Here is a 22,211-nt window from a genome sequence, read left to right on the forward strand (position 1 = left end):
ATTAGAGGCACACTTTAACACAAATACAGAGCTTTAAGCCAAGACTGAAAAACTTATTCATTCTAGGAATTTAAGAAATTCTCTCTTCAAACATTTAGCTGAGCACTAAGTTAACTGAACACAGGAATCAGTGCCCACATGTGACAATAATATAGACTGTATGTAAATCAGGTCAGTCACTAAACAAGAAAGCAGCAATAAACAGAAGCATAAAAAAACATGAGAAAGGGAAGAATGATTTCCAGATTTGCTATATTATTTAAACATCCAGTTTTTAACAAAAAAAGTGACACGTGCAAAAACAACAACAAAAGAAACTATGGTTAACAGGTTGATACAGAGTGGAAGGAAAAGCAGTCATAGAAACTTGGTCAATTGTCAGTCCATACATTAAACTTAGCAGACAAAGACTTTAAATCAACTATTTTAAATAGTTGCTCAAAAAACTAAAGAAAGGATGAAAATGGTGCCTCAGCAAATAGAGAATATGAGTAAGGAGACAAATTGTGAAAATAAAAATTCACTAGAGGAGTTCAATAGTAGATACAAATGGCAGAAGAAGGAATTGATGAACATGAAGATAGGTCAAATTAGGTTATTCAGTCTGAGGAAGAAGGAAAAAGTAATGCAGAAAAATAAACAGAGCCTCAGAAAACTGAGACACCATCAAGTGTACCAACATAAGTATAATAGGAATCCCAAGAAAAGATACAGAAAAAAGAGCAGAAAAAATATTTTTAAAAAATTACTAAAACTTTTTCAGATTTGATGAATACCATTACCTACACATCCAAGAAGCTCAATGAACTCAAAGAAGGATAAATTCAAAAAGATCTACACCTAGAGATATTATTATCAGACTGTTGGAAGACAAAGAGAAAATCATGAAAGCAGCAAGAGAGAAATGACCCATCTGATACAAAGTATGTTCAATAAGATTAACAACATAATTTTAATCAGAAACCATGGAGGCCAGAAGGCAGCGGGATGACATATTTAGGGCACTGAAAGAAAAAATATTGCCAACCAAATATTCTCTCCAGGAAAACTATTCTTCAAAAATGAAGGACAGATTAAAACATTCCCAGATAAACAAAATTGGAGAGAATTGTGACTAGTAGACATGCTTCATATAAATTACTAAAGTAAACTTTTATGTTGAAATAAAAAGACACTAAACAATAACTCTAATGTACCTGAAGAAATAAAGAGCCCCTGTAAAGTAACTACAAATATAAATATATAAGATAATATAAATGCATTTTTATTTATAATACTTTCTCTCCTGATTTAAAAAAACAACTGCATAATACAATAATTATAATTCTGTGTTGACGGACATCTAACACCATAATTTGAATGACAATAACAAGGGGGAGGGAAAAAAACTAAATAGATACAAAGTTTTTGTATACTATCGAAATTAATTTGGTATTGGGGTGCCTGGGTGGCTCAGTAAGTTAAGAGTCTTACTCTCAATCTTGCTCAAATCATGATCTCACAGTTTGTGAGTTAAAGCCTCTTAGAATTCATTCTACCACACTCTCTGCTCCACCTCTGCTCATGCTGTCTTTCTCTCTCAAAATATGTAAACTTAAAAAAAAAAGAAGTTGGTATTAATGAAAACTAGATTATGTTAATTTTAATACCCTGGGAAACTACTAACAAAATAACAAATAGTAAAAAAAAATGACGAGGAGGTTAAAATGGTATACTAAAACATATTAACACAAAAGAAGATATTAATGGAGAAATAGAGGAACAAAAAGGACATATAGAAAACAAATAGCAAAGTGACATTTCAACTACCTTATCAATAATTACATTAAATGGAAATGGGGTAAACAAAGGACAGAAAAGTCAAATCAGGAATGAAAGAAGGAACATTACAAATGATCTTACGGACATGAAAGATTGTAAGATAATTCTGTAAACTGTTTACTAACGATTAGATAATCTTGATAAGATGAACAAATTCCACAAAAGGTACAAACTACTGAAACTGACTCAAGAAGAAATAGGCATTCTGAGTAGTTTTAATAAGCAAAGAGAATAAATTAATAATAAAAACAACTACACACAAAGAAAATCCAGGACCGCATGCTTTCAACTGGTGGATTCTTCTAAACATTTAAACAAGGAATAACTCCAGTCCCTCACAAGTTCTTCCAAAAGAAATAGAAGTGGAAGAAACACTTCTCAATTCATTCATAGACTGAATCAGAATTCATAGATTCATAAAATCATCTCATCCTGATACCAAAACCAATAAAGACATCATAAGAAAGTTACAGATTAATATGTTTTATGAATATAGAGGTAAAATCTTCAACAGAACACTAGTAAACTAAATCAAACACCATAAATAAAAAGATTATATACCATAAGCAACTGAGATTTATTCCAGAGATACAAGGCTGGTCCAATATGTGAATATTGAATAATGCATAATATTGATAGAATAAAGGATAAAAAACAAATGATCATCTTCATAGATTCAGGAAAGGCATTTGCCAAATTCCAAACCTATTTCATTATAAAAACAAGCTATGAAAGAAGGGAAGTTCCTCTGCTGGATGCCAAGCTATCCAACCAGCCTGATGGCAGCGCCCGGGCGGCGGACCGATTGGGATGGCCTGGCGGCCCACCGACAGTGAAGCTTCTTGTACTCCTGCTTGTATGTAATTTGGCCTTCGCGTTGGTCAGGGCAGCCCCCCATCAATGAAAGTACCTGGGGAATTGCCAGTTGGGGAATTGCCCACAACGGGCCCCCCGGGAAAAGAACCATTGGGGAAAGAAATAAGAGTCCACAGGAAATTATGCGGCCCTACATCCAGCCCTTGCCGCCCCCTATAAACACTCCTCTACCTAAAGGGAGGATAGCCCCATATATTTCCCAGCCAAGGAGGGGGACAAATGGGTTCGAAATCCCCACTCCGGCAACAAAGGAATGTATCTATGGATACAAATTACTCCAACCCCTAGGCCCATTTGGCCCCCAGGAGGCATTCCAGATGATAACTGGACCTGGTGGGTTAAGGTACAGAATGGTTCATTAGTTCCTAGGTATACATTGTCTCTCTGGGAGCACATAGGGCGTGGGCTCCCAGGGCCCTCTTGGCTCCCTCCCCGCACCCCAGACCAAAGCGAATATTCTTGTCCCTTGTACCACAGATGGCACAAAGGAACAATTAAGAAGTCATGTCCTTGTAAAACATTCCACTTGAGGTGTTGAGAGCTAGATGACCTTGAAAGGGTAGGAGGGAATGTTACTAGAAAATAACTATGTTGTTCCTTTATGGGTGATCACACAAAGGAACATTTTTAGAATTAGGTAATGCCGAGAAACATAGATAACGCACGCTACCAGGAATTTGCTAACAAATATAATGCCACGCTTGCTACAATAAAGCGGCCAGTCTAACACACTGCTGTTGTCTGTGTCCATTTTATTTTTGTTTTATTTTCACCTTTTCGCTGCTGCTGTTCATCCTTCGGGAACCCCTGGACCTGCTGGAGCTGGACTCTGGCATTCCTCATTGGATAAAGAACATTTATAAAAACCTACAGTTAGCATTACACTTTGTGGTGAGAAACTAAATGTTTTCCCCCTGCAATCAGGAACAAGACACTAATGTCCACTCTTGCCCCTTCTATTCAACAGTGTTCTGGGCATATCAGCTAGGGCAATTAAGCAAGAATAATATACATTTTACAGAATAGAAGGGAAGAAAGATGAATGTGTCCGAGGAGAAATTTAAAATTATAGAATTTTATAAATTATAAAATGAGATAAAACTAATTCTCAACTTGGGAACAAATAAATGCTTTTGTTCATATAATGGGATATGAATAACACAACTACAAGGAATGAACCAGATCTCAAATAATTCCCCATTTTTGTGCAAGCACCAAGTTGAAAATACACTAAGAAGCCATTCTGTACATTTTAACATGAAGATAATAGCATATATTATGTTATTTAAGGATACTTACCTATATATTAGGTTTAACCATCTGAAATAGCCAATATTTGGCCATTTTTAATGTAAAAAATGGCAATTTTATATGAGTCAACCTTATAACAAAATCATACAAATATACATGAGAATGATAAATGTAAATGCGTAACAGGAAAGGAGATCTTTAAGAATCTTTAAAAATTGCTTAAATACATTTTGAAATTTCAATTTCACATGTCCATTGCCTGGGAAATCACTGACATAAAGAAAGTGGGGGTATTTCTAAATTATTTTAGAAGGTTAGATGTTGCTATAAATGTTAAAGTCAAATAAATAGTAATAACAATGTGAAGTTAGTAAGATTAGATCTGTCCCTTGTGAACCAAAAGTTTTAGAAATAGAAGTATGATAATTAGCATAGGTAGTTTTAGAGACATCTACCCATAGGTTAAAAGAACTAAAGATAATTACTGAATTTCTTTTTGGAAATAATATCTAACATGATATCAAACAGAATCCTCCTTTAAAAAAAAAAACAGAGCTTAAAGACTGAGCATTTTGACAATACCATTAATAGATTCACATGTAAAGAACAAAATCTCAATGCAGTAAAATAAAAGCTAATATATCTCCTTTTAACAAAGACTTAGCTAATTGCCTTTCATCATTTCTATCAGGAATTCAAATTGAAATTAAAGGTATGCATGAAGAGATAGGTTAATTACCTGATTTCTATTTACTTCATTGTGACACTAAAGAAAACACTTTTTCTACAACAAATCTTAAAATAAATCATAAAAATCTAGAACTTCAAAATATGATGGTTCTAGAATAGAGTCAATCTTGCTCATTTTTTTAAGTGCTCAAAATGGTGAGGGCTTCATGCCAAGAAAAAAACCTAGAGTGTGTTTTCTGGTTTTGTTGTTACTGTTATTGTTGTTTTTAGGCATCAAGAGAAAAGAATGAAAATATACTCCAATTATCATGTAACCATAAGAAGGAAATAAAGCTCCAAATGAAGCTATCATTGCAGACAATAAAAAACATAAGCATTTAATGTACAGTCATATACAATTAATACAGGTATTATTATACAATTGTACAATACATACAGTATTATAAAATTTCTTGAATGAAGGAAAGTTTGAAAATTTACCTCCAGAATCATTATTTAAATCAGTGAAAAGAAAGCTGTTATCCTGAAGAATCAAAGGATGGCCACAAAATAGTGAAGAGTAATTGAATCAGAGAACAGAGAACAGAACCTTATATTATGCTAATTTCATCCAATTCCTTTTCTTCTTTTCAGAACCAGTTTTCTGCAATATCTACACCCAAAGTCTCCTTTTCCTTACCATTTAGTCTCATTTTAAGTGATCTACATTCCCTTTTCTCTATCACTAGACTGAAAGTATACTCTTGATGGCCAACCTAGGTGTGATTTTCAGTCTTATAACTTCTCCTTAGTATTCTGGTGTTTGGTATTATTGAAGAACATCTTGAAATCATCATCATTTGTCTTCTAATATCCTAACCCTTGGGATACTTCTGAAGCTCCTTGGGTGCCTCTAATCTTTACCCCCATCTCCCAACCCTCTATCTGTAGCTCCATACTCTTTTTTTCTAGTTTTCTCTCCTCCAATAATTTTATCTGCTTCTAGAACTTCAAAAATAACCTCTATAAGGAATATTCTTATCTCCATATCACTAACCCTAAATCAGTCCTCAAACCCAGTCTCCTGTCTCAAACGACAATTTGCCATTTCTACTTGGCTATTCCATTTCTACCTCAAATAATCAACATTAATTCCCTTAAGCTCACTCTCCTTTCCCTCAGTTCCTCCCCTGCATTAACCTTTCTCTCCTTTTCTTCTTCTCCGCTCTCCTCTCCACCTCATATATGCACACATATACACACAAAATCCCAACATCCCTATTTCTCTTTATGATACACCTTTGACTTCTTCTCCTTTAATCACCAGTATCTGCTCAACTACTTCTTTGTAACATTTTCCATCCTCACAGAGCAAGTCCATTAGAAATCACATCTGGAACACTGCCAGAGAGGTGAGGCTGACAAACTAATTTTAGCTATATCCATATACTCTACCCTTCAGATCCTCTCACTTCATCCACTTGTTGAGCAAACAGCAAATATTTATTGAATGGCTATCATGTGACAGGCAATCTTCCAGGCTCTAGGGATACATCAGAGAACAATGTAAACAAACAAAAAAAATCCCAGAATTTATATTCTAGAAGGGAAAACGTATGTATACAATAAAAATACTAAGTAACTCATATACTAAGTTAAAATGGTAAGTTCCATGAAGAGAAAAAAAAGCAGCATAATGAGGGGCAAAACGTGGGGAACTGGAGGGTTATTAAGAAGGCAATATTTGAGCAGACCCAAAGAGAGGGAGTCAGCACTATGGAAATCTGAAGGTATAGACTTCCAGTCTAAAGGAACAGTGAATATGGAAAAGACCCTAAGACAGAAGTGGGCTTCGCATATTCAAACAACAGCAAAAAGGCCAGTTTGGGTGAAACAAAGTGAGAAAAAGAAATGGTAGCAATAGTAACGCCGGAGAAATAACTGTAGTCAGATCATGTAGGTCTTATAGGCCATCATAAAAATGGTGGCTTTCACTCTAGTGAGGTAGGAAAATAATAAAGCATTTTGAACACAGAAGTAACATGATCTGACTCATGAGTAACGGAACAATCCTGGCTATTGTGTTGAGAAAAAAGTGGATGGCAGGGTGGAGGCAGTTAAAAGACTTTGCATTAATCCACGCAAGAGCAGCAACCATGCCCTGGACTGGGGTATCTCTAGAGCGAGTGTGAGTTGGAATCAAAATCTGGACATATTTTGAAGGTAACATCCACAGGACTCTTCTGATACATATGTCAAATGTGAGAAGAACTGGCAAGGACTCCAATCTTTCCTTCTGAAATAGTGGAAAATGAAACTGCACTTACCTGAAATGGGGAGGATTATAGAAGAAATAGTATGTGTATCAAAGTAAGAGGTCTAAAACATCCAAATTTCAGTTTTGGAAAAAAATGAGATATAAATTAAGCATCCAAATGGAGATTTTAGATAGTCTGATGTAGCATTCTGGAATTTAGGAAAGAGGCTGGGGGAACGAGGAAAGAAGATAGATTTCAATTTAGAATTTAAGCCACTTAGACGGTATTTAAAACTTTGAAGTGGGAGGTGATGTTTAAGGGAGTGCATGTCTACAGACATGGAAACAGAACCAAGGTGTGAGTCCTAGAGTACCAATGTTAAGAAAGCCAAGTGGATAAACAGGAACCAGGAAATCAAATTGAGACACAGCAACTAGAAATTCAGGGACAAACCGGGAGATAATGTGGTCTTAGACACCAAGTGAAGAAAGTATACAAGGAAGGAGTGATCTCAACTCTTTTCAGTGATGTTGATGGGTCAAACGGGATAAAGATGTGAAATTAACTATCAGATTTATGACGTGAAGGTCAGCAGAGATTTGACAAGTATAATTTAAATGTTGTGGTGAGCTAAAGCCTGACTGTAGACAGTAGAACTGGAAAAGAAAGAGTGCTATCACTGACAAAACAAGGAGGAAGTTTTGCTTAAAAAGAGGAACAAAGAAACAAAACAAAACACTTACTCTGGTGGAGGATGTGGGAGTTAAGAAAAAAATTTAATGGAAGAATCATACCATATCTGTATGTCCTTGACATGTTCCATTAATACTAGAGAAGTTCCAAAACACTAGAAAACAAGCTACAGGAGCAAATGGGGAAAAATGCTGTGAAAATTACCTTGATAAGATCTAGATTATATGACAGAGGTGGATAAATACAGCAGTGGGAATTTATAGTAGTTATTTTATTACTTGTTTTAATTTCCTCGTGAACTGGAAGGTATTATCATCAGCGGAGGGTCAGGATAAGAAGTAAATTTAAGGACAGAACAAAACGTGTACACAGTTACCCAAAGGCAGAACGTGAATGCGTAAGGGAAATACGGAATGAACCTAGGGCAGCATCATGGGCACATAGGAGGTTTATGGTCATAAATGTTAGGTGGCACAAGTCATCCTGATTGGGTCTATTTAACCAATCCAGGGTATTGCCATGGTAATACTAGCAAGTGAGGAAAAATAAAAAGCAAAGGAGTCAAGGTGTGTGCAAGGAAGTGATTCTAATATTTGACCATGATACTTAAGCTCAATAAGAAGGGACAGAACGCAACAAGGGAGTGAGAGACAGGGGAAAGTTGTTTCAGTAAATTGATTAAACATCCCAGAGGTGTTGAAGAATGGCTGGATTCAGGGCACCAGAGGGTGCAAGTTGATAAATATTAGCATATATCTGACAGAAAAAGGAAATGCACAATATTTATATGCTATACAAACTGATTAAAATACTGCTTCTGGACAAAGGGAGCTCTAGGAGGCACAGACGTGAAAAGTAACAATAAAAAAAAAGTGAGGAATTGTCACTACCTTTCAGCTTCAAATACTGGCAGTGAATAGATTTTGGGAAAACCAAAATAAATAAAAAACAAAAAAACACGTTAAAAGTTTAAAAAGCCAGAGGTACAGTTAGGATCCCAAAAGGCCAAAAATTACTCCAGAAAAAGTTATAAGAGATAACTACAAGGTGAATGCCTAAATTCCACAAAAATAATCCTTGAGGCCAAATAATAATCCTTCTAGGTCCAGACAGCCAGAGACTGGCCATCGCTGAGACAGCCTAGCAGACAGCAGAGTTAAAGCAGAGAGTTGGACAAAGAAAGAAAAGAGGCACAGATTAGATGTTACAATATTGGTTGGTCTTCATCTTCGGATTAAGACATGGACAGATGCAAGAGACCATCACTTTACTATCAACCCAACAACCAAATTATGCCAGGAAAACTATAAAATCATTTTTAACCCCTGAGAAAGTAGAGGACACAAAGAAATCTAAACAAATTAAATTCTACAAAGGTACAAGCCTTTCATAGGAGAGATGAGACCCAGGACTGCTGGTCTCCCTAACAGAGAAGCAAGAGGTGGGAGAGTCAGCCATAGTACCCTGGAACGACAGCTTAGAATTCCAAAGGGCCCAAGCACACAGTGAGTCTGCACCCAGCCCGATTCTATCCTCAAACATCTGAAACCAGTGGTAAATGACATAACATTGAAACTGTAATAAAGCCCACATCCAGATCAACTTCAAATCAGTTTGACGTTATTCTTCTCCTACTCACTTTCCTCAACAACCCCCCAACACGCTCTCTCTCTCTCTCTCTCTCTCTCTCTCTCAGCCTGATAGAGTGCTCTTTCCTCTAGAGGTAAATATTATTCATTTCTGTCTTTCCAAACCTATATACAATGTCTAGTACACAATATTTATAGACACATGAGGAAGAAAATGTGGCCCATTGTAAAGACAGGAAACCATTAATAGGAGGTGATGCAGATATGGCCCAGACATTAGTTATTAAATAAGGATATGAAAATACCTAAGACAAAAATACTAAAAGATCTAGTGGAAGTGGTGACTGACAACATGTGCGAATGGATGGGGGAAATCTGAGTAGAGAGATCACATCTACCAAAAAGTACCCAAATAGGAATGCTGGAAATGAAAAGTATGAGATTAAGAATGAAGACTTTTCTACATAAGCTTAACAGCAACCTAAATAAAACAGAGAAAATGATCAGTGCATTTCAAGGCAGGTCCATGGAAAATATGCAAAGAGAAACACCAAAAGAAAAGAGTATGGGGAAAAAGTGCTCAGGATCTGTGGGATGATATCCAGTGCTCTAAAATAATTGTAACTGAAGTCCTAGAGAAAAAGAAGGAAAATGGAAAAACAAGAAAGAAAATTTTTAAGAGATGGTTATCAAGAACATCTGAAAGTAATGAAAACATCACTTCACACATCCAAGAGTATGATCAAACCTCAACCAGGGTAAACATAATAAAAACTACACATAGGCACTACTTAGTTCAACTGTTAACATCCAAGAGAAAACCTTAAAAGCAGCAAGGGAAAAACAACCTACCACATTCAAGCGAACATTGATATGAATGACGGCTTGACTTCTCGTCAGAAAAAAATGAAGGGCAGAAGACAATAAATTATAATTCTTTAAAGTGTTGGGAAAACATTAACAATTATCAATTTGGAATTCCTGTAAATGGAACCAGTGAAAATATCCTTCAAAAACAGAGATAAATTAAAGACATTTTTAAAAGTTGAGTTTGTTTCTCCCAGACTGAATCGTGAGCAATGGAAAAGGAAGCACTTCAGGCTGAAGATAAGTTAACACCAGATGGAATACAGGAGTTTCAGGAAACAATGACACATACCAGAAAGGGTTAATCTTTAAAGAGAAAAAGAAATTATTTCATGGGGTTTACATACACAAAGTACTTTCAAACATCTAGCACATCATTACTCAAAATTTAACATTCTTCCCTCCTCACCCCAGGAAAATTTTGACTCTGAGCCAAAAAAATTGATACAGTTTATGACCATCATTTAAAAATACTTAAGTTTCACAAAATCAATAAGCTTTAACATGGCAAAATTTGATTAAGTACCTTTCATGAACCATGTCCATATTATTTGTAAGTTTTAAAATTACCTTGAAATGTACACACATGACAAATTAGAAAAATTAGGAAAACAAATCAGGAAATTGGATTGAGAAGTAAAATTCTTTTTTTTTAATTTTTTTAATGTTCTTTTATTTTTGAGAGAGAGAGAGAGAGAGAGACAGCACGAGTGGGGGAGGGGTAGAGAGAGAGAGAGAGAGAGAGGGAGGGAGACACAGAATCCTAAGCAGGCTTCAGGCTCTGAACTGTCAGCACAGAGTCAAACATGGGGCTCAAACCCACCAACCGTGAGATCATGACCTGAGCTGAAGATGGACGCTCAACCGACTGAGCCACCCAGGTGCCCCGAGAAGTGTAATTCTTTGCCAAATCACCTGACTTTTAAGAAGTAGAGCTGGGATTCAAACCCAATTCTTTCTTATTCTAAATCTCATGCCTTGTTTCTTAGGTACTAATTATTACAACAATAGTAATTTGTATGTCCAATAACCTAAATGTCCAATGTAGATGTGTGTTTTGTCAACCCATGTTCAATTCAGAGTGTATTATACTACATACTCTTGCTTTTTCTTGTACTAACACATCACGAACCTCCTCCTCTGTCTCTACAAATAGACATACTTCCTTTCTCTGAGTTTTGCATATTTTTCCAATTTAAGTATAATTTAAACTTTACTTAATCAATTCCCTTTTGAAATGTTTAATTGGTTCCAATTATTTGCTACTTTAATTCTACAATGAATACTTTTGAGTACATATTTAAGGTTTTCTCTAATTATATTCTTGAGATATATCCTGGAAGTAGAATTCTTGGATTAAATAGTCTCCACATTTTTACTTATTGTAGTTTGCCAGATTATCCTAAACTCTTTCCACAGTAGTATCATCTCTTTTTTATTCCTTGCCAAATTAAGCATAAAATGATAAGCATTGTTTAAATTTTAAATTCTCAGTTTACTAGTCAGATGTTTTCAATATTTTCCTATAGTGTTTCTGGCCATGGTATCATGCTAATAAAAGTCTTCAATATGCCAGGATTAAGAAACATTTGCTTTCATTTTCCTCTACTACCTCACGATGACATACCTTGCATTTAAATTTTAACTCATCTGCAGTTTTTATTTTGTACAGTTGGAAGGAATACATTTAATTTATCTTTTTATTTTGTAACATAGTTGGCCAATTGTCCTGATTTATTGCGAGAAATCTCTAGGACAATCTGAAACACCAACTTAACCTTTAAATAAACCCCTCTATACCTATATATGCCTTGTTTCTATACTCTTCTTCTATTCCATTAACCTGTCTTAATTAGTCAATTTCTATACTTTTTTATTTCTTTTTTTACCCTAATTCCAAACAACATTCTCTCAGAAAAAATTTATCATAATCTCAACCAAAAGAAAAATGTCAGATGTTTCAATATTTTCCTTTCCTTTCCTCTATACCCAGGTGAGGTTAGACATATTAACTCATGGGACACCAGCAGAGATTAAAAGTAGTATTTCAACTAAAGAATGAAAAACAAGCAGATGAATTAATACACAACACACAGCAGAACACATGGAAGGGAAAGGACATTGGAGTTAGCTTTAGATGGTTATCTTTTTCCTCCCTGTGCATTCACTTTTACATAGAAATGGCAAATCTTTATTGATTCTATAATTACCAGTTAATTTCTTAAGAACGTGCTAGACACTTATAAATGCATAACATGGAAATTCCCACAATTCAGAAGTAGCCACGAAAAGTTTTGATTCACAAAATTTTGTGTTTTTAAACCCAAAATTTGGAGGGCCGTTGTAGTTAATTACCACAGTGATATTAAAGACTTCTTATAATTACATGTCTGCTACCGTAACTCCTCCAGGTTTTATGTCCAACTAGAGGCATTGAAATACACCTGCACTGGAAGAAAATGTTCTAAGAAGGAACTTATACATATTGGTTCATAGAGATGGTCTAAAGTGTTTCTATTTGTATATTAAAAAATCAACTCAACCAAATCAGGTTATCTCATTAGCATCAATACATTATAGGTATAGATATTCCATTAATATGTATACAGGGGTCAGTGAAATGCATTCATGTGGTCACTAATTAATTTCCTAGGGGAGGCAAAGACAAGGCCTGCAGCAAAAGAAAAGTGTGATCGGCAACATATTTTTCTAGAAAGTTGTGGTAGATATGAGACCCCACTAAAAAAAGCTCTGTAGCAAGCCAACACTCACGTGCAAAGTTGTTGCTTCCTCGGTACAGAAACAGGGAAACAAGTTAAGCCCAACCAGAGAAAGAGAGGAAAGACATCTAGCTCTCCTATGGGCCTTCGTTTGATATGCCTGTATTTGAGGCAGTGTCTGTTCCAAAGCACAGACAGCCAGCCCGGCACTGCATGAGATCACCCCTAATTCAGCTCACAGTAATCTCTTGCACAATTACCTCTCCTGAATGAAACCATCTTGGATATGGACAAAAGTATGGAGGACAGTGACTTAATTTTTTGATTAAAAAAAGGAGCAAGCGAGAGAAAGAAAATGATTTATAATAAGTCCGTGGGAACATTCTGTACCTATCTCTTTTCTGATTAGAGAGGTGGCATGGAGCCTGGCTCATTAGGCAGAAGTAATGAGCCAGTCTACATGCCATCTCTAATTAGAGAAAAGATACAGTAGGTACAACTGTACCTATAAATTGATAGAATAAAGACAAAAATTATTTTAAAATACCCTTTCCCTTGTAGCATTCTGATGCCCAAATCTTAAGGAGAAAATTGTAGTAAAAATTAAGTAACATTTGAAACAAACCCCTTTCCAATGATATGTTTTCTTTTCTTTTTTTAATGTTTATTTATTTTTGAGAGAGAGAGAGAGAGCGAGCGCATGAGCAGGGCAGGGGCAGAGAGAGAGGGAGACACAGAATCCAAAGCAGGCTCCAGGCTCTGAGCTGTCAGCACAGAGCCCGACGTGGGGTTCGAACTCACAGACCATGAGATCATGACCTGAACTCAACTGACTGAGCCACGCAGACGCCCCTCCAATGATATGTTTTCTCATCGGAAGTTAAATTTCTTTTGACACAGCTTAATAACAAATATCATATTCAGTCCACAGTGTCCTTTTGAAGCATTCATTCAACATCTAGCATGCTGAAGAAGAGCAGAAGCAAGTCACTTCAGCCCCACAGTGCATAGCAGACTAATTTATAGCACTATCGAATACTTTGAGCAACATTTGGTGCAATAAAACACTTTTAGAAGTACTAATGGGGATTAAATATTGAAACAAGGCTCATAAGATTTAATGTTTTATTAAGAAATTCTGCATGCAGGGTACTTTATAAAATTCTCCAATACGCTAATTACTCACACCAAGTTTCTAAATATATAGTTTCCTTCAATTAAGTCTTCACATAAGCTTAGCTTGATCGAAGAGCATATACAAATTAAATAGAGTTATGTCCAGACACTTTGTCTTCTGATTTCTCAACAATTCTATGGAGAGACATTGTTATCCCTACTTACAATAAGAGCATAGGTGTTCAAAGAGGTTAATAATAGCTGCCACTCATTAAACATTTACTATATGATAAGCAACATATTCTACACATACATGATCCCATATAATTATTATTACAGTCCTATTAATTATTTATGAAAACATCCTTTAATAGATTAAAACCTGAGATTTTAAAAGGATACATATTTTTATCAAAGGCACACAACTGGATTGGATTCAATTCTAAGTTTTTTGACACCAGAGCTAGGAAATTTAACCACACAGTTTTAGAATTTATTTTGAATATCAAAAATATACATCTGGGACACCTGGGTGGCTCAGTTAGTTGAGCATCCAGCTTCGGCTTAGGTCATGATCTTGAGGTTCATGGGTTCAAGCCCCGCATCGGGCTCTGTGCTGATAGCTCAGAGCCTGGAGCCTGCTTTGGATTCTGTCTCCCTCTCTCTCTGCCCCTCCCTCACTTGCACTGGGTCCCTCTCTCTCTCTGCTATACTATATCTACTATATGCAACTGGCAGGATTGTATCACTATTAGAATTAAAATTTAGCAATTTCACTGGACTTAATTGAGGTCAATATAAAAATTGATCGTATTTTTATAGAATAAAAACAAAACTAGAAAATGAAGTTCAGAAACAATAGTAAGTATAAGTGATGAAAAAAGAACCAAAAAATACATAGAACTAAGTCTTACAAATGAGTGAAACTTCTGAACAGAAAACTAACAACATTGGGGTGCCTGGGTAGCTCAGTTGGTTAAATGTCAGACTCAACTCTTGATCTTGGCTCAGGTCATGATCTCGTGATTCATGAGGTCAGGCTCAGCACTGGTGGCACAAAGCCTGCTTGGGATCCTCTCCCTCCCTCCCTCTCTCTCAAGATAATAAACAAACAAACAAACAACATTTTTAAGAGAAATTAAGAAATACATTTTGTTTGTGGATTAGAAGATCTGATATCATATAGATACCCATTTTCCTAAAATTGAGTTTATGATTTAAATCCCAGAATTTTGTGAAAATTGCAAAACTGCCTCTAAAATTCATATAAATAGACAAGACAATATTGAAAGGAAAAAAAGTTGGAAAAGTAAATGCTTTCAGATTTTAAGCTTTTACAAAATGACAACTATGAAAACTAAATGTTTTGACTCAAATACAGGCAAACAAATCATTGGACCAAAAGAGAGAGCTCAGGAGCAAACCATCTTCACATATGCAGGTACATGATTTGTGACAGTTACCACTCGCTGCAGGGGAGCGAAGAAATGATCTGTTTAATGAAAATGGTTCTGGTGATATTCAAGTGAGAAATAAAAAATGAATCTTGACCCCCCCTACCTCATAACATACCCAAAATAAAGTCATATAGAAAACAGACCTAAATTTGAGAGGTAAAATAATAACACTTTCAGATAAAATGTAAAAATAATATCTCCATGATATCAGGGTGTGCAAAGATTTCCTCAATAGGACATAAAAATGTTAAGTATAAAAGAAAAATTAGTAAATTAGACTTCCTTAAAATTAAGAACTTCTGTTGATCAAAGAATGCCATTAAGTTTTCAGCAACTACAATGTGCCAGATTCTGGAAAAACAATAATGTTTTTCATACATAGCCTCGTTTGATCTTCATAATGAGACTGTAATGTCATCATCATCATTTCAAATTTAGAGTAACTAAAAGAATATAAGAACACTAATTCGAAAGGATACACACACCCCTATGTTTATAGCGGCATTATTTACAATAGCCAATATTTGGAAGTAGCCCTAGTGTCCACTGGTCCATTGGTTGATCAAGGGATAAAGAAAATATAACATATAATATACATACACACACACACACAGGAATATTATTCAGCAATAAAAAGGAATGAAATCTTGCCATTTGCAATGACAAGGATGGAACTAGAGAGTAGAAATTGAAGCAAAAGTCAGTCAGTCAGAAAAAGATAAATAAACAATTTAACTCATATGTGAAATTTAAGAAACAAACAAGCTAAGGTAAAAAAAAATAATAATAAGAGACAGAGACAAATCAAGAAACAGACTCTGAATTCTAGAGAACAAGCTGATGATTACCAGAGGGGTGGGGGTAGGGTATGGGTTAAATAGGTGATGAGGATTAAGGAGTGCACTTGTTGTGATGAGCACTGGGTATTGAATCACTACATTCTACACCTGAAAGTAATATTACACTGTGCATTAACTAGCTGGAATTAAAATACAAACTTAAAAAGTACATAAATTAAATAAATTTGGGCTAACTACAGTTTAGAGTCATTTAAAAGTTGTTCCAGGTCATGTAGCTAGTAAGTGGGCAGTTGGGACTTGAACTCAAGCAGACTAACACCAAAGTGTAAAGTCTTAAGGAACTATGCAATCAGACAGTTGCTCAAATGTGTATGTAGGTGTATACATGTGTGTGTGTGTATAATAGAGATCTAGAAACAGAGATATAGAAATACAGGCATGTATCGCGATTTCTAGTAAATAACTGCTAATAATCTCAAAATATTAGGAATAATCTAAATGCTCATTATTAGGAGTTTGTTTTAAAAGTTTTTGTTACAGCTATACAACTGGGCATAATGCAGCCATTTTAAATGAGAAGGAATATTAACATAGAATGTTGTCCATAACATTTGGAGAGGAAGTATTTATTTTTAGAGGCCTCAGAGAAAGCATATGTATTATAATTTCATTTTTAGAAAATTATTTTTATAACCATATCTCCAGCTATATGTACTAAAGTTCTGGAAGGGTATAAAAAAGTTAACTGTATCTATGAAGGTAGAAAACTGAAATATTTTCTATTTCAGAGAGTTGTGTATTGTTTGGATTTTCTTATAATGAGTATTCATTATTTAGTAATATAAAATAATTGTTCCATTTTTAAAGTGTAGGCAATTTATAAACCATTGTGCTAATTATTTCAAGTTAATCCTAAATTCAATTTCTGGGTTTTGTTTTCAGGATGCAGTATATATTCTTTTAAACCTCTATGGCCTGTTTTAGGATGGGAAGATATGAATACCATAAATCTAGCGTATTAGTGTTGAATATTAAATTTCAGTTTCTATTTAATATTCTAAACCCTACTTTAAAATCCAAACAAAAAAAGAGATTGAGAAAATATAGTTTATCACATATTGTTCTTATGTAAATATCGATCAGGGGCACCAGGGTGGCTCGGTTGGTTAAGCTTCTGACTCTTGATCTGGGCTCAAATCATGATCTCATGGTTTCCTGAGATCAAGCCCCATGTCAGGCTCTCCAATGATAGTGCAGAGCCTGCTTGGGATTCTCTCTCTCCCTGTCTCTCTGCTCTTCCCCTGCTCATGCTTGCATGTGCGCTCTCTCTCTCAAAATAAATAAACATTTAAAAGAAAAAGAAAAAAGAAATAAACTTGATCATAATAGGTACATCTTAATTTTAAAGTTTCCCTAGTATAGTGGGTTGAAAAGTGCCCTCCAAAAGGTGTGTCCCCCCGGAATCTGTGACTGTGACCATATTTGGAAATAGGGTCTTTGCATACGTAATTAAGGATCTGGAGAGGAAGGCATATAGGATCAGGGTGGGCCTTACATCTAACCACAAGCTCTCTTAGAAGAGAAGAGAAGGGAACAGAACACAGACGAGAGGGTCATGTGAACCTGGAGGCTAAGGGGGCTGTGCAGCCACAAGCCAAGGAACGCTGAGGACTACTGGAAGCCAAGAGAAAGAGAGACATAGAACCAATCAGAACCTCCAGAGAAAACCAACCCTGCGAACCCCTGATTTCAGACTTATGGGCTCTAGAACTGTAAGAGGAGGATAAATGTCTGCTTTATTAAGCTCCTACCCAGTTCTGCTCATTTGTTGCAGCAGTGCTAAGAAACAAATACACCTAGATATTTAAAACAATTATTTTTGACACTTTCTTGAGCAATCTGGTAATTAGACAAAATAAGTAATTTTCTGAAGTCAGAATCTTACCATTTAAACTCTGTCCTATTTGTGTAGTAGTACCAGAGGCAAAATCTATAATTGAACCACTTAGAGTCCTTGCATCAAATGCTGTATTATCTTCCTCCAAACCATTGATGAAGAAACTGATTTTTGTCTGATGCACCTGCAAGAAATTATCACCATTATTATTTTAATTACATAACCTTGCATTTTATCATAACTACATTTCAGCAGTCTTTCTCAAGTTAATTTCCTACTTCACTACTTTCTTCAGTTGGAAAGACTGAAAACAATTTATCTTAATGGCTCAGTGATATATCTGTATGTTTATAGATCTAGATATGAACCTACATATTATAGTTTTGTGCTGTGATTTGTACCATGGTATTTAGAGACATGCATAATTTTTTGTCCCGTATATTTAGCAGCACTGACTGCTATGCCTTCATAATTTTTTGAAAATATACTATTTCTTTATATACTAGTTAAATTTGTTATAACAATAATTGGCAAAAACAGAATTCAATACAAAAGGTAGAAATATTCAAAACTAATTATGCCAAAAATGTATAACCTGTAGATAGAATTTAAGTTGCTAATACAAAATACTTCCTGTAAACATTTCCTGTATTAGTATTGGTACCATAGTTGATGATTTTCAGCCGTACTTCCCCAATACAGAATATAAAAATTTGACAAGAATATTCTAGCCTAATTATTCAGACAACTTACCAACTCTCTACATCAGGGATCAACAAACTTTTTCTATAAACAGTCAGAGGATAAATATTGTCTATTTGCAAACCAAGTGATTTGATTTTGTGTTCCAAGTGGTCCAGGTCACAACTGCTCAACTCTGCTATTGTAATAGGAAAGCAGCCAGAGACAATACATATGTGAGTTAGCATGGGTGTGTTCCAGTGAAACTTTATAAAAAACATTTGACCAACCAGATTTGTTCCTGGGTTGTGGCTAGATGACCCCTCAATTATATCCTAATTGTAGAATGATAAAGTTATGAAATTTTGTTTCTGTGCAGTGACCCCTGAAGAGCCAACTCAAACCGTTCTGCAGACAACCTCATGGATGGGATTTATACAAAACTGTCAATGATTGCACGTATTTCTGAATAAAATGATCAGCCATTTGACATCAATGATAGCCTCTACAAACAGTTCTGTTCAAGTGCTTTTAACTTGAATGGAAAAGGAATCATTGGTGCTCTAGCAAAGGAGCTGAAATGGCAAACAAAACACGAGGATGGGGGTGGGGGTGGCGGAAGGAGAGAGAAAGAGAAATATGTCATCTTGCAGGTGAAAGGTTAGATGCTAACATTTTAATTAAAAATATATCCAATCATAGCATTCAAATGCTATCCTATTAAGACTTCCTCACAATTGATGAAAATAACCATTCCCCAACATCTTTAGAACGTTATATGAGTGACTGTCTTAAGAACTGTTTTCAACAGCCCTCTCTCTCCAAACAAACCAACCAATCAACCCACCCTGACAGTTAACAACATAATTACTTGGGAATAGTAATTCTTCACAAAGTTATCCAACATGGATTTTCTCCATACTATTTCATCTGCTTTTATTAAAAACCAGGTACTTCCTTAACTCCACTGACCCCATGTTACATTTTACTTAATTATAAAGCATAGCCTTGACATAAAGAACTAAAAACACAAGCCAACTCCTTGTGGGCCTGCATATATACCTCTCTTCTGGGTAGTAGGGCTGCATTTTTTTTTTGCAGCCCATTTTTTACAGCCTGTTACTGTCATTTGGTGTTTGACTGTTATCATTATAAAAGATACAGGCTTTTCTACTTTGTTATTTGTAGCATTATCTCATGTTTTACAACATCTTTGCGCAACATGCAGGCACATGAAATATAACTAGTGAAAAGTTCTCGATGGTATTAATGCATAAAAAAGAATGTGGTTCCATCTCTACTGTCTTTACCCAGCCAAAAGCTGATGAACAGCCAATTTTCCTTTATCACATTAGCACAGCCATGAGGGAAACACATTTGTTCTACTCAGCTACACTAAAGATACTATTACCAATCTAACATATACATGTTTTATATCAGCAGTATTCTCAGAGCATGAGAGAGCCAACAATATATTAACACTAGCATGACAGTTTATTTAAGAAAAGAAAATTGTCTCTGTAGAGGGACAGAAGTTAGAAATGTATGGCTAAATCTCAGTGTCACTGGTCTAATAAAGGTAATAATTCTTAGGCTTTCTTTATAGCAGGTAACACTCCTGTGACAGTTCTGTCATATCATTCAAATAAAAATGTTGTCTTTTACAAGTTTAAGTGCACCTTTATTTTGAGTCAGATAGAAAGCATGTTTTTGATTTTCTATATTCACTGTATTATATCTGTAGTCAAGAGTTCAGGACCTTCTCTTTTTTATCAACTCATCGCATATTTGCTTAGGAGAAGGATTCAGTGTCACTTGCAGTGAATTCTGGAAGGATGTTTTCACTTTGTTGGTACTTACAAAATGATTAATGATGATCTCAAGCCACTCTCTTCTGTTGTCCCCTCCCCTATCAACCACCTTTCTATAAATAAGATTAAATCTTCTTTGGTGTTCTGTACCATGTTTTATATTCCAAGATTCTCTTAACTATTTTGCAATTCTGGTCTGGGGCCCCATCACACCAGAACTGTGAAGACGAGGGTAGCGCTTTGCAATAGCTCATTCTGATGATCCCCTTGCCAGTTATCTGGAGGAATAGGAATATGTGTGGTGGAATTTCTAATTTGTGAAAAAGAAAGCCTTCTGCTGAAGTAGACTTCACACCTATCTCATTTTCCACCCCTCGAGAATTGGAAGAGTTTGTACATGTTTATTGGTGTGGCATGAAGGAATGAATTGGCAAAGCCAGTGGCAGCTGGAGAAAGCCCTTAAATCCCCTCATAAGAGATTTAAAAAAACACACCAGAAAGAAGATAGAGGGGAGCAGGTCATTCTCACCCCTTCATTTTCTCAGGGCTTCATATTTTATTTTAATTAACTTTTTGGCCAAATTCATGTCCCTGTGATACTCTGTACTCACTCCTTTGAGCACAAGAGTGTATCAGATTATTTTTTTAAGTAGAATACCTGATCATTGTCTTGCTTGAGCAGAGAAGTGTATAATTCCAGGAAGTCACACAATAGCTGAGAAGCTACCGAGAAAAAAATACAATCAAGTCCACCTGGACAGGTGTGTCTTAATTGTCAATCATCTGGTCCACTGAAATGCCAAATCTTTGTTGCTTTTCTATTCCTGCTGGCTACCAAAAATCCAAAGAAACTCCCAACTCAGGCTGGAAGTAGGCAGAACACCTGCACTGATTTCCTCAGCGGAGAAATACTTTCCTTGCTGCCTCTATCTTTCTAATTTCAATTTAATTCAATAAAGCCTGAACCCAGTACTCAAAGTGCCCCTATACATTATACCAAAAAAATAAAGTCACCACCCTTTCTCTCAAGGACCTTGTATGTATGAATAATTTTAATGCACTAGTGTGTGCATCACTATAAACAATGATGGTTGTTTTTAAGTTCTGACTCAGTGCAGTGAAGAAAGTGCTGTCCATTTCAAAGAGTTGCTTTGAGAAGTTAGGTCTTAATCCATTTACATATGATATATATATGATTCTGGACCTTTTCTTTGGTACTTGTCTTTTCAAAACCATCAAACAGGTCTCCCAGAAATACCACTTTCATTCTCTTAAAGGGTTTCATTTTGAAGCAATTTTTTTTTCCCTCTGAGACAGATCTAGCACATATGAGAGTGTGCACACACAGGAGCCAGGGAGGGGCAAAGGGAGAGGGGGAAAATCTTAAGCAGGCTCCACACCCAGCACAGAATTCAATGCAGAGCTCAAACTCATGAACTGTAAGATCATGGCCTGAGCCGAAATCAAGAGTCAGATACTTAACCAACTGACCCACATTGGGGCCCCTAAAACAAAACTATTTTAAGAATTTTGAATGGGGGTGCCTGGGTGGCTCAGTCGGTTAAGCATCTGACTTAGCTCAGGTCATGATCTCATGGTCCATAAGTTGGAGCCCCACATCGGGTTCTGTGCGGACAGCTCAGAGAGGGGAGCCTCCTTCAGATTCTGTCTCCCTCTCTCTGCCCCTCCCCCACTCATGCTCTTT

The 22,211-nt window shown here is 35.8% G+C and overlaps 1 protein-coding gene across 1 annotated transcript in view; it reads right to left on the bottom strand.

Moving 5' to 3' along the window:
* The window catches only part of USH2A (usherin), a 735,906-nt gene that overhangs the window by 659,776 nt on the left and 53,919 nt on the right, over nucleotides 1-22,211 (bottom strand). Inside the window, exon 3 of the mRNA XM_047839579.1 lies at nucleotides 18,063-18,198. Within this exon, the coding sequence (XP_047695535.1) occupies nucleotides 18,063-18,198 (136 nt within the window). The remainder of the gene's footprint in view (nucleotides 1-18,062; nucleotides 18,199-22,211) is intronic.

This window comes from Prionailurus viverrinus, chromosome F1 (assembly GCF_022837055.1).
Source record: "Prionailurus viverrinus isolate Anna chromosome F1, UM_Priviv_1.0, whole genome shotgun sequence".
Lineage (NCBI taxonomy): Eukaryota > Metazoa > Chordata > Mammalia > Carnivora > Felidae > Prionailurus > Prionailurus viverrinus.